At 44.5% G+C, this 11,566-nt stretch overlaps 4 protein-coding genes across 4 annotated transcripts; 2 read left to right on the top strand and 2 right to left on the bottom strand.

Moving 5' to 3' along the window:
* Positions 1-18: 18 nt before the first annotated feature.
* Positions 19-2,850, bottom strand: VTP01DRAFT_285 (uncharacterized protein; the record flags this gene model as incomplete). Its single annotated transcript, XM_069381356.1, has 8 exons — positions 19-234; positions 297-396; positions 464-520; positions 579-629; positions 684-947; positions 1,011-1,149; positions 1,204-1,266; positions 1,638-2,850. The coding sequence occupies 8 exons, from the start codon at positions 2,848-2,850 to the stop codon at positions 19-21; spliced, it is 2,103 nt and encodes a 700-aa protein (XP_069244705.1).
* A 104-nt stretch (positions 2,851-2,954) lies between these two features.
* Positions 2,955-5,120, top strand: VTP01DRAFT_284 (uncharacterized protein; the record flags this gene model as incomplete). Its single annotated transcript, XM_069381345.1, has 13 exons — positions 2,955-2,994; positions 3,056-3,203; positions 3,261-3,361; positions 3,431-3,588; positions 3,648-3,754; positions 3,814-3,887; positions 3,944-4,080; positions 4,141-4,312; positions 4,377-4,492; positions 4,560-4,680; positions 4,741-4,875; positions 4,939-5,028; positions 5,092-5,120. 13 exons carry the CDS (start codon positions 2,955-2,957, stop codon positions 5,118-5,120), a joined length of 1,428 nt encoding a protein of 475 aa, XP_069244704.1.
* Positions 5,121-5,919: 799 nt separating this feature from the next.
* Positions 5,920-7,256, top strand: VTP01DRAFT_283 (uncharacterized protein; the record flags this gene model as incomplete). Its single annotated transcript, XM_069381334.1, has 5 exons — positions 5,920-6,286; positions 6,352-6,518; positions 6,580-6,774; positions 6,839-7,111; positions 7,167-7,256. The coding sequence occupies 5 exons, from the start codon at positions 5,920-5,922 to the stop codon at positions 7,254-7,256; spliced, it is 1,092 nt and encodes a 363-aa protein (XP_069244703.1).
* Positions 7,257-7,722: 466 nt separating this feature from the next.
* Positions 7,723-9,651, bottom strand: VTP01DRAFT_282 (uncharacterized protein; the record flags this gene model as incomplete). Its single annotated transcript, XM_069381323.1, has 6 exons — positions 7,723-8,052; positions 8,118-8,310; positions 8,367-8,670; positions 8,735-8,931; positions 8,993-9,144; positions 9,226-9,651. 6 exons carry the CDS (start codon positions 9,649-9,651, stop codon positions 7,723-7,725), a joined length of 1,602 nt encoding a protein of 533 aa, XP_069244702.1.
* Between the last annotated feature and the right edge of the window lie 1,915 nt (positions 9,652-11,566).

Raw genomic sequence — 11,566 nt, 5'->3', positions numbered from 1 at the left:
TAACTGTTATAATTGCTTTTATTTAGGTAGCACATCCTCCTTCTTTGCTCGTTCTCCGCGACGGCGTGCAGCTTCTTCGATTTGTTGGGTAGAAATGAAATCCAGGTCCCAGTAACCTGGTGGAGTAGATGGACGTTTGAACCTCTGACGATGTCTGCATGTCATTTGTATTCTGTCATATGGGGTCAATATTCTTCCATCCGGTCCTGTCACGTTTCCAGTAGCCAAGTAGAACTAGAAAAGATCGATTTTAGGAAATATGTTCCAGATTAGAGAACAGCATTGTATTGAGTTACCGGCGCACAGATTCTGCAGGCATCGGCAGGCAATTGGTCGCGCTCGGACTTTCTGCGAGCAACGTCTACAAACGGCTGTTCCCCGGATTCCGACAATGCCCTGTGGTTTTCATTCGAATTTATATTTTTTCTGCTATATTCTGCTGCACGAACCTGCTGGTACTTACTGTCGAGGTTTTTCGGTTTGTGCACGTTCCCTGGTCGATGATGAACAATGTCGAAGTCTATAGAACAAGTATGAAAAAACGCGCTTTATATTTTGCGGAAACATGCAGTACTTACGGCGATCTTAGGTTACCGACGTCGTGAAGCAACAAATCGCTCGTTCGGATTCTGTACGTCACATAAGCATTGACGATATTTCATGGTTGTCTTCGCTGCACTTACGGTGATACAGGGAAACGATTGTTTAGGGCAGGAGACGATGCATCGTAATGGGTATCTGTGAACGAAATGGACCGGCGCAGTCGAGAGGCGGTGGGAGACTCGTGGAAAGTAGGACGGAATGGTGATGATCCAAATTCATCGATAGTCTTATCATCATCATCGTCTTCTACATCATTTCCAACCTCCTGGCTGTTGCGTTGGCAGATGTCTTGACTTCCTTGAGATTTGCTGCCATCCTGTGCAGCGACGCTCAATGCTTCCAAACTATGTTACTGGTAAGTTGCTATTCCCAGCGTTTTCTATTGCCATACAAAAGAAAATACTTGCAGGCCTCGCAGTCGAGAGATCTCTCGATCCTTTGTTTGCAATTGGGCTTTACATTCTGCGATCAGTTCGTCCTTCTTTTGATCATAAAGTTTGTAGGTTTGTATATGTGTTTCTTGCAACTTCACAAGCTTTTCGAGATCTGCAATTGCGTCAAGACCACAGATCGCGTCGCAGATCTAGACGGAACGCTCACCTGCAATGCGTCTGCGTTGCAATGCAGTCGTACGCCTTTCCTGTTCTAATCGTCTGCGAACATCTGGAAAGGAGTACAATTAGATTGCTTCACGATCCTCTTACTTCAACAATACTTGCTGGCATATTTTTTATCTTCCATAAGTATGTACAGGAGGAATAAAGAGAACACACAAAGATCAGGAACACCGCAGCATTAACTACCCCGCCTCTGAAACACGCGACACCGTGTCACGTGCCTGTGGCCTAAGCGTCTCATCAGTCAGTCGCTGAAAAAGCAATCCATATTCTTAGCTCGATATTGTTACAGTATTGCAACAATATATTAGAGTAAAGCACAGTCGTACAATATATTACAATTATGAGTCTATGGATGCGTCGAAGGAGAAACAAGCCTATAAAAATCGGCCACCAAGTACAATGATCCACAAAGACACACCAGGGTTTTGTCATCCAGACTTGCATTCATTATAGATATGCTTTGTAGAGCGTCTTTTAATGTATCAAATGCTCGGGCGTCGTCAGTAGGAGCGTGTTGCACGATAACTTTGGGCTCGACACACCGGATCCAAGGCATTCCTTCCGGTTGGCTGAATGGTACCGCGAGTACAGAATCTTCTTGCCGTACGAGCATAGACATCATTTCATTGATATCCTTGCCGGTAGTCACACCGATAATCCATATAACTCTACTGGCAGATGTACTGTCAACGTATCGTTTTAGCGCCATTGTGGCCGGTGGGTTGTGAGCACCGTCAACTAAAATTGGGGGCAAGGTTGTACCATCCAATGTCGAATTCTGAACATAGTCAAGTCGTCCCGGCCACCGAGTCTCTGCGAATCCGCGATGTAGGGTATCATCGTCAAAAGATACAGCATTTAGACGCCGTAACCACAGCAATGCAACGGCAGCTGTAGCGGAATTGGAGAGCTGATAATCACCGAGCAACGGCACCTTGTAGGTGGTTTGTATGTGCCAGCCATCGTCTGTCGTAAAGTCGACGTTGCAGTCGCGGTCACCGCTGATCCACTCTGCTGGTTTTGCAACGATGTAAGGTGATTGGATATCTTTGGCGCATGAAATCAGCGTATTCAGTGCAACGTCGTCGTCCTGCGGTGCTATGACAACCGGGCAATTTGCTTTCATGATGCCCGCTTTTGCCTTTGCGATTGCCGTTAGTGAACCACCGAGAATCTGCGCATGATCCCATCCAATAGCGCTTATAATCGTCATTTTTGGATTCGCAAATACGTTTGTTGCATCGAGTTCACCGCCAAGGCCGACTTCAATGACTACCCACTCCAGGGCCATCTCCTTAAAAATATACAGCGCTGTGGCTACGAGTTGCTCGAAGGGACTTGCCTGCAACTTGTTTTCATCGTTTACTTTCGAAATGTAATCGGAAGCTTTCTCAAACGTGCTGGAAGAGACAGGGCTGCCGTTAACGTTGACGCTATCGCTAGGTTCCAAAAGATGAGGCGAGTTGAACCGTCCAACCGTCAATCCAGATGCACGCAAAGTTGAGGCAATGTAGGCACACACCGAACCTTTGCCGTTGGTTCCTGCAACGTGAATGACATTGAGACCTTCCTCAGGATTTCCAAGTGCTTGCAGCAGGCTACGTATGCGTTGTAGTCCCAAATCCATTTTGGGTTGGAGTGAAACACTCGGAGACGACGCGTGCGACGCGCGCGCTTTGCCGCGAATTTCTTGTTACCTTCCCACTTTGCACTTTTTTCGCGCCCTGAAAAATGACAATGGACACAGACGCAAAGCCGATCGATGCACAGCGTAAGACATTGGATCAAAGGCAGACAAAAAGAGAAACTGGACCTATTAAGCCGCTTTGTAGTCTTAGCCGAGGAAGAGTTGAAGGACATTGGAGCCGGCTTCTTCTCTGACGACGATGAGTATGGCATGCAACAAGTCGATGAAAGCATGGCAAATGTCCACTTGCAGACACCCGAGAGACCACAAATGAACTGGGTTGCACCTTTCAAGTAACGTTCAATGATATGTAGTTCTGGCTATAGCGGCTTTTCTGATTTGAGCAACAGCGTTGTATCAGCAGAAGAGGATCCTGTTTTTTTGCTTCGACTCTTTTACGACCGATTCTTCCCATACAAAACATATTTCCAATGGCTGAACTATGATACCGGTATGCCAATTGAGAAATAAGCTACTTTGTGTACAATGGATCAAATTAATATACTGCTCTTCCCTCTAGTACCGAACAACAATTTCACGCATCGCGAGTTCAGTTTTACGCTTGCTTCGGAGGCATACCTTCGATACAACTCCTTTTCGGATATGAATGGCTTAAAAAAAGAGATCCAGCGTATGCAACCAGTAAAGATTGATATCGGCGCCGTTTACTCTGTGCGGGTACGTCTGTGAAATTGCGGTCCTAGCTGTAAAACATTCTCAATGTTGTTCCATACCAGCCTAAGGATAAGAATACCGTAAATGAAAAAGCATTTCGGCCGAAAGAGAAAGAATTAGTGTTCGATATTGATATGACAGATTATGATGAAATTCGAACTTGCTGCAGGTAAGGACGGAGAAAAAGAGGCTATTATATACCAAAGAAGCGTAACAATATTATACCAGTGGCGGTGATATTTGCCACAAATGCTGGCAATTTATGACGATTTCTATCAAGGTCATTGATGCTGCCTTGCGAGGTATGTCTGTATATGAACAGAACGTCAGCGGCTGTTCACTAACAAAACTGTAAAAGAGGATTTTGGTTTTGAGCATTTACTTTGGGTATATTCTGGTCGTCGTGGTGTACACTGTTGGGTTTGTGACGAAAGAGCAAGAAAACTCGACAATGAATCACGGAAAGCAATAGTGCAATATTTGGAAGTCATCAAGGTAACCTTCTCTTGTCCTTCCTATAAGTTCAAGCGGGATATGGATACTGACAGAGAGTAGGGAGGTTCAGAGGTTGCACGAAAAGTTAACCTTCCAAATTACATACATCCTTCCCTGAAACGGTCTCTGGATATTGTTCGGCCGTACTTCTCCCCATTACTACTCGAAGCACAAGGCATTCTGGATACTCCAGAAAGCTGGAAGAAAGTACTGGCTTTCCTGCCCAACCCAAGTAAGAGAATGCGTCTGTCTTCTACACAGCGCGACTCTAACTATGTCCGACCTTTGTATCTTAGCTATCAGAGAAGAGCTAGACTCGATGTGGAGTAAAGATCCATCACGACCGGCGGAACAAAAGTGGAATGACATAAAATCAGAACTTAAGAAGTCTGACAGCAAAACAAAAAAGACAGTATGTACACTCCAGATATCTGATAGCACAGCGAAAGGACATACATATTGACTCATTTTAACAAAAGGAAACTGAAAGATTGCTACGTGATCTAGTTCTCCAATATAGCTACCCACGTCTCGACGACAAAGTTTCGATCCAAATCAACCATTTGCTTAAAAGCCCATTCTGTGTACATCCAAAGACTCGTAAGTAGGTGCCACGATCTGATTACTATCACACTTCTAACCTAGATATCGCTCATTTAGAGCGAGTATGTGTACCGATCCAAGCTGACTCTTGCGAGAGTTTTGATCCTTTAGCAGTCCCGACGTTATCTCAGCTTTCCAAAGAACTGGAAAACTATGAGAAAAACCGCACAGAAAGCGACAGGAGGATTCCAGGTACGAATCACGGGATCATAGTTTCAGTATGGTGAAATGTAGCTAATTTTTTCTATAATCCAGACTATAAAAAGACTTCCTTGAAGTCGTTCGTCGAAGTATTTGAAAAGTTTGTAAATAGGCTTTTACTCGAAACTCAAAGAGAGAAAAGAGGCAAGTAACGATATTTTTGACATTTTTGCCAAAACATTGCAAACTAAATTTTGCCCATTGCAGATGAAGCACAGAACGCTATGGAGTTCTAAGAATAAACGTCTACTGTGAATATCCTACATACTGCAATATTTCTTTCTCCTAATATTCTTGATATTCGCTCGCGGAGCAGCGACTCTGTTTATATTCTTTGGGACAAACGCGATTACGACATACCTGCAGAATTGCCTGCAGGTCCTCGGATACTCACCGCGTTTATTAACTTGATAACGGTGCCTGACTCAGCAGTTATCAAAACATTGAAAGGTTCTTTCCAGGCAGGCATTGCTCCTTGACAGCCAACAGCTTGGGACACGAATTTCATTGCTGCGCGAAGCAAATGCTCGCATGAGATTTAAATAGAAATGCGGGTAAAAGGAGGTCTGCAATGTGAATATCCGGGATGGGATCGACTGATTTGCTGAGTAAACTTTGATAGCACGCTATTAACGAAATGAATAGAAATAACTACATTGACCACGAAAAGTCTTGAACGGCTGCAGTGTAGGTAATATGCAGACGCCGATGGTTTCTACAATGATTAAACTGTTTCCATTCACGGGCAAGAGTCGGTCAAAAGTCCAATCTAAAAGACATGGCTGTCATGCAGACAGTACTGTATGTTATCCATCTGCTGATCGAGCATACAGGAAACAAGTATCGATTGGTACCACGTTCTCGTAGGCGCATAGTCCACGAATGGATGGTTCCGGCTGGCTGCTATATGCGGTATTGCCACCGCGGTGGATATACGCACATCACAATTTCAGACTTCCCATCACTTTCCCGTCGCCTTGCCGCCGCCCCTTTTTCTTCTCTTTTGCCCCTCTTCCAAGCAGCTCCATCTACCTCATGCTTTTCCGCTTTGCTGTATTTTGTCGATCGGCACAAAGCACAAGGAATGCTCTTTTCAAACAGTCATATTCTGCGCTTTACACCTCTGCCGTCGGTCGCCGTTCCGCAGCCGCGATCTCCCAGTCGGCCGCACGGTCCAACTTGAACGTCATTGACTTTTTTGATCCCTCATTGGGCTCCACGCCGCAGTACTACATGTTCCAGCATGGTGCTTCAGGGTTTCCAAAGAGCGGCAAGGAATCAATGACAACCCCGCAAGAGGACGCTATTTACACGAGCGTGCAAGTCGGAGACGACGCCTATTTCCAACGATACGACGCTTTGGGCGTTGCAGACGGCGTAGGAGGCTGGCGTTCTCACACGGGTATGTATACAAATACACATACACACGAGCAATGCTTCGTTTAAGCTTCAACTAGCTTGTAACAGGTGCAAACCCTGCACTCTACTCACGTAAACTGATGCATTATGCACAATTGGAGCTGGACCGCATCGATAATAATAAGCGACCATCTCACGTACAGCAAGACCAGCCAGATCCAGTCATGGTTCTTGAGAACGCATATCATTTGACGACACTGGATGCCCAAAATGAGGTACGAGTGTTGGAGGCGATTCAAGAAAACGGGCAATAACTGAATCTCTGAAATTTGTTAGGACATCGTTGGTTCTACAACGGCTTGTATTGTCATGCTGTGTCAGGATGAATTAAAGATCGCAAACCTCGGCGATTGTGGAATCTCAGTTATCCGCAAAGATGACTATATCTTCCGATCTGAGGAGCAGCAGCATTCATTCAATTTTCCATATCAGCTAGGGACGGCATCCTTTGATTCTCCTGGAGATGCTCAGGTACAAGGCATATGCATATATCGTCTCAACAAATCTGTCTAATCTTTAACCATTTTCTCTGTAGCAATTTACAGTTAAAATTGAGGAAGGCGATATTGTGGTTTTGGCGACGGACGGATTGTTTGATAATCTTTACGACGACGAAATCCTGGAGGAGGTGCAGCAATGTTTGCAAAATAATCGCGTGACACCCCAAGACGACCCATCATCTGTGGCCTCCGTTCCACAGCTGATATCGGATGCACTGGCTCGCCGTGCAAAAGAAGTAAGCGAGGACCCGGCCAACCCGTCTTCCCCGTTTCAAGTTAGAGCAATGCACGAAGGGCTGTACTATCAGGCAAGTGTTCGGTTTAAACGTGGTCGATTTCGGCAAAATCTGATCGTCAGTGTAGGGTGGAAAAGCAGACGATATTAGCGTTCTTGTTGCCATCATAAATCGAGACAATAGACCGCGACAGCATTCTCCACCGCCACTTCCCTGATCGCACCATTACTGCCATACCCCATTCTTGCATATTCTTTAGCTGTACATACATAATTCTATCAAACCCTTACATGTACATTGTATACCCTTCTCAACTTCCAAGTTATCCACGTGGCAAATGTAACGTGAAATAATACACATTCCACCGCGTGTCCTTCATTTCTGGCAGCTGATCATTTCTCAATTTGGGACAGTGTAGGCTAAATAGTCTTGATGTTTAGATGAGAGTTTTGAAAGTTTATTCTTCCTGTAAGCAACTACAGCTCCTCTACGTATATTAATAATATCATGGATACATTTATACATTTGGAGGATTTAACTCCTGATACCAGAGGGGATTGCGATCCGTAATAAGACATGAAAAAGCTATCTGTCAGTTTGTACAAATGGAGGTAGTAATACATCTTGACCAGCAAAGAAGGAATATTATATGGAAGAATAGTATGAAATGCATATTTGAGTGGTTAGCGACGTTCGATATCTAGGCTTTTGGTCGATGATTTGCTTTCATGGACAAGGATCTCTGGCACTTGTTCATCAGGCAGTTGCTGTCGACCGTTTACGCTGGACATGTCAAAGGAAGCGTCGTCTTGTGTACGATTTTGTTCCTGGTACGCCTTTCGACGACGTTCCTCTTCTTCTACTTTCCATTCTTTGCCACGGAACGATCCTTCCAGTCGTGCCATGATGCAGCAGGCCAAGCAATTGCCAGTGACGTTGATGGAAGTTCGGCCCATATCCATGATAGCATCCACTCCCATGATCACGGTAACTGCAGCGATAGGCAATCCATACTATGCATCTCGAATTAGCAAAACAATTCGTGATTTTCACGCAGTAGCTGACGGGGAAATCTTACCTGTGCAACGGTACCGGCCAGCACAATGAGCGAGGCACGAGGCACCGCAGCCACACCTTTAGATGAAAGCATAAGCGTTCCCATAATTGAGAGCTGTGTGCCTACAGAAAGATTGAGTCCTCCTGCTTGAGCACAGAACAAACTAGCCAGCGCTAGATGCAGAGTTGTGCCATCAAGGTTAAAGGAGTAGCCACTGTGGACGAATTCTTAGTGATATACTCTTTTCACTGAGACGTAAGAATTACTTACGTTGGTATAACGAATGAGACGAGCGAGTTGGGGCATCCAAACTCTCGCATGCGTTCCATTGCTTTTGGCAAGGCTGATTCACTGGAAGAAGTGCTAAAGGCGATCAACCATGGTTGACCGATTGCTTTGAAGAAGCCAAACACCGGGATTCGGCAAATAAGCATGATGGGAACCAAGATAACCAAAACAAAGATAATCAAGGATGCATACAGGGCACCAATGAGCTTGCCAAGGTTGCTAAGGACTTCAATGCCGTTTGTGCCTACAGTAGCTGCCAGCGACGCGCAAATGCCAATGGGTGCATCTGCATACAAGCAGGGACACGTGAGTGGCTAATTCCAGTACGATACCATGTATATATTCCTTACAGTTCATAATTAAGCCAACCATCTTGAAGATGACTTGGGAAAGTCCATCGCAAATCATGAGCATGGTGTCACGAGACTTTTTATCTGCTTTGATGGCTGCGCATGCAAACATGGCTGCGCAGAACACGATACCAAGGACTTGATCCTCATTTGCTGCTACAAAGAAGTTCTCGGGAATGATCATGAAAAGTTCCCCGCTAGCCATCCGTAAAACTTAGCTACCTAGCAAAACTACCAACATCATGTTCTGATACTTACTACCAGGTAATTTCGCCACTCTTGCTGGCAAGATCACTTGCATCTTTGTTTTGCTCAACGCCGGTTGGCAAGGTAACGCCGAATCCAGGCTTAATCAGATTGCCCATGATGAGACCAACTGCCAACGCGAAAGTTGTCACAATTTCAAAGTACTGTAATAAAACGGTGATGGTGTTTGCTTAGCAACATATATCCTATTATGGAAAAACTTTCGGCCCAAAAAAATAACTTACAATGATAGTTTTAATGGCGAGCTTGCCGACGGTAGAGATTTCTTCACTGTGACCAGCGATACCAAGCACCAAGGTGGAGAAGATCAATGGCACAACAATTATCTTGATCATACGGATGAAAGCCGTGCCCAAAGGCTCGATTTCTTGCGCAAACCCTGGTTGGAAGTATCCAATCATGATACCAACGAAAATACCCACAAAAATCCAAAATGTCAAATTGGTCCATCGAGCTAGGAACCGCCAAACGTATGCGCATGGACCCCACAGGTATTTGTTCCAGACCATCAGACCGACCCGGCCGGTTTTGACTGCCCAGGGAGAGTACGAAGCCTTCTCTTCTTGAACAACGAGATCATCTTGTCTATACACTCGAGGCTGACCAGCAGATGCGAGCTTGTGGCTAACGAAATCCTTGATGCGTTCCATACAGGTTTTTCCTTCTCGTCTATGCGATATATGCGTGGAAAAGTAGCCAGGAAGAGCTGGAAGGAGAAAGAAAGAGAAGTAGAGGAAGAAAAAAGTGAGAGACGGACGAATCCTGATCCACCATGCCTCTTTATGAAGCAGAAGGAGGCGAGGGTGAGAAAACAAAGCTGATCCTGCGTAACCAAGAATCCATATTTTTCTCTCTTGTGTTACTGTGATCCGGAAGTACAAAATTCACTTTCTTCCCGCTCCGTCTGGTTCCAAACAATACGCCGGCTTTGCGAGAGTACGATCGTGGTAACCTCAAGTACCTTGCCATCTCGTTACCAATTAGAAGCAGATTTCAAACGTCGCTATCCTAAATGGGCCGCCCGTTATTTATCTTTGTGCTACATGTCACCACCGGAACTCTATCCTACAGTTTTCACAGAAATCCACGAACAGGTAGGACTAACCGCCATAATTGGTACGGCTTCTCGCGTGACCATAGGTCCTTGTTGAGTTTTTATTCTGAACAAGAGCTTATCGGTAGAAAATGTTTTCCAAAACATGACGTTCAACGATCAATCAATGGTAGTGCCAGCATGTATCCACTGTAAATATGCAAACTAATGCAAGGTTTGCTTGGCTTTTGGCGTTCATCGTCAATAAGTTCTCCTTTCTTTGGCGTTTTCTATGGGAAGAGAGTACAGTTCCTTCGAATAAATAGCCACGACTCATCAGCTTTTTTTTACCCTAAAACTGGTGCAATCTCGCTTAGCCCTCTTGCCAAAAGGCACTCAGTGATACATACTATTTCGGATGTCTTTATTGGATCTCTTCCTCACAACTATATCTTATTCATCGCCAGACAAGGTTAGAGCAACAGCTGCTATCAACCTCCTTTATCATCTTATCCTCTTATCCTTTACATAGATATATTCGTCGTTACCCATAGATCAAGGGAAAAAGTAAAGCGCTCAGTGAACAGCATTTGCGTCACTTTCTTCTACTGGGTGCGTGCGTGTGAGTATTCCACCCATAAACGGATTATGTCCGACTGTTTTCACGGTGCAGGGAGAACAGTCCTCCCCATTTTTCCCGTGTTGAAATGATATGGAGAAGTCCTGGTTACACAGGATACAGTCTGAGGATGATGACGATTGGTGGCAAAAAGAAAACGTTGATGTTCTCAGATGAGCCTCTCAGCGATATTCGTATCTCTATATCGTACGATCACCAATTTCATCAAAACTTGATTTAAATATTATAGAGAGGGAAGTACTGAACTGCTTGACGTGTTCAAGTATAAAATCCTGATTATTCGCAACAATATCAGATTATGTAACATCAAGGGAGTTACAACTGACAAATTCAATACGTCCATCATCTCAGCTTTGATGCATTCAATTATTTTGCTGGAGCTTGTAAATATACTAATAATAGATGTTATTTGGACTAATGATGTATGGCTTGTGCGCATTTTGGCCAGAAACAATTTTAAACAAGTGATGCGGATTTCCAGCCGCCATGGATTATCGAAGAAAAGGCAACTCTGATGCGATTAATGAAAAGAGGGAATGATATCGACCAGATTGCAACGGCGCTCAGACGATCCCCAGGCTCTCAACATCTCAAAATACCAGCCGTCACTGTATTACATGTCCAGGAGAATGAAAAGTTGCATTGCATGCTGCAACGCTCTTCCAAATCAAACGAGTAATCTGCAAGTCATGCAATGAAAAGGATAAACTGTAAATATAATTGTGGTAACAGGTGCAATCCAGTATTTATCTCACTGTTCAACTATCTTCACGTACACAGGTAAGGTGGATATCGGGCAAATATAAACGGTATTTGTGCTATGATCTCCAGCAGATCATACGGCGAGATATGGAGCTCAAGAACTTTGGTGAAGCATCAAAATAGGAAATGT

Source organism: Rhizomucor pusillus (genome assembly GCF_041956525.1).
Source record: "Rhizomucor pusillus strain CBS 183.67 unplaced genomic scaffold VTP01scaffold_1, whole genome shotgun sequence".
Lineage (NCBI taxonomy): Eukaryota > Fungi > Mucoromycota > Mucoromycetes > Mucorales > Lichtheimiaceae > Rhizomucor > Rhizomucor pusillus.
Note: the sequence above shows the minus strand (reverse complement) of the source record. Positions and strands in the feature narration are given on the sequence as shown.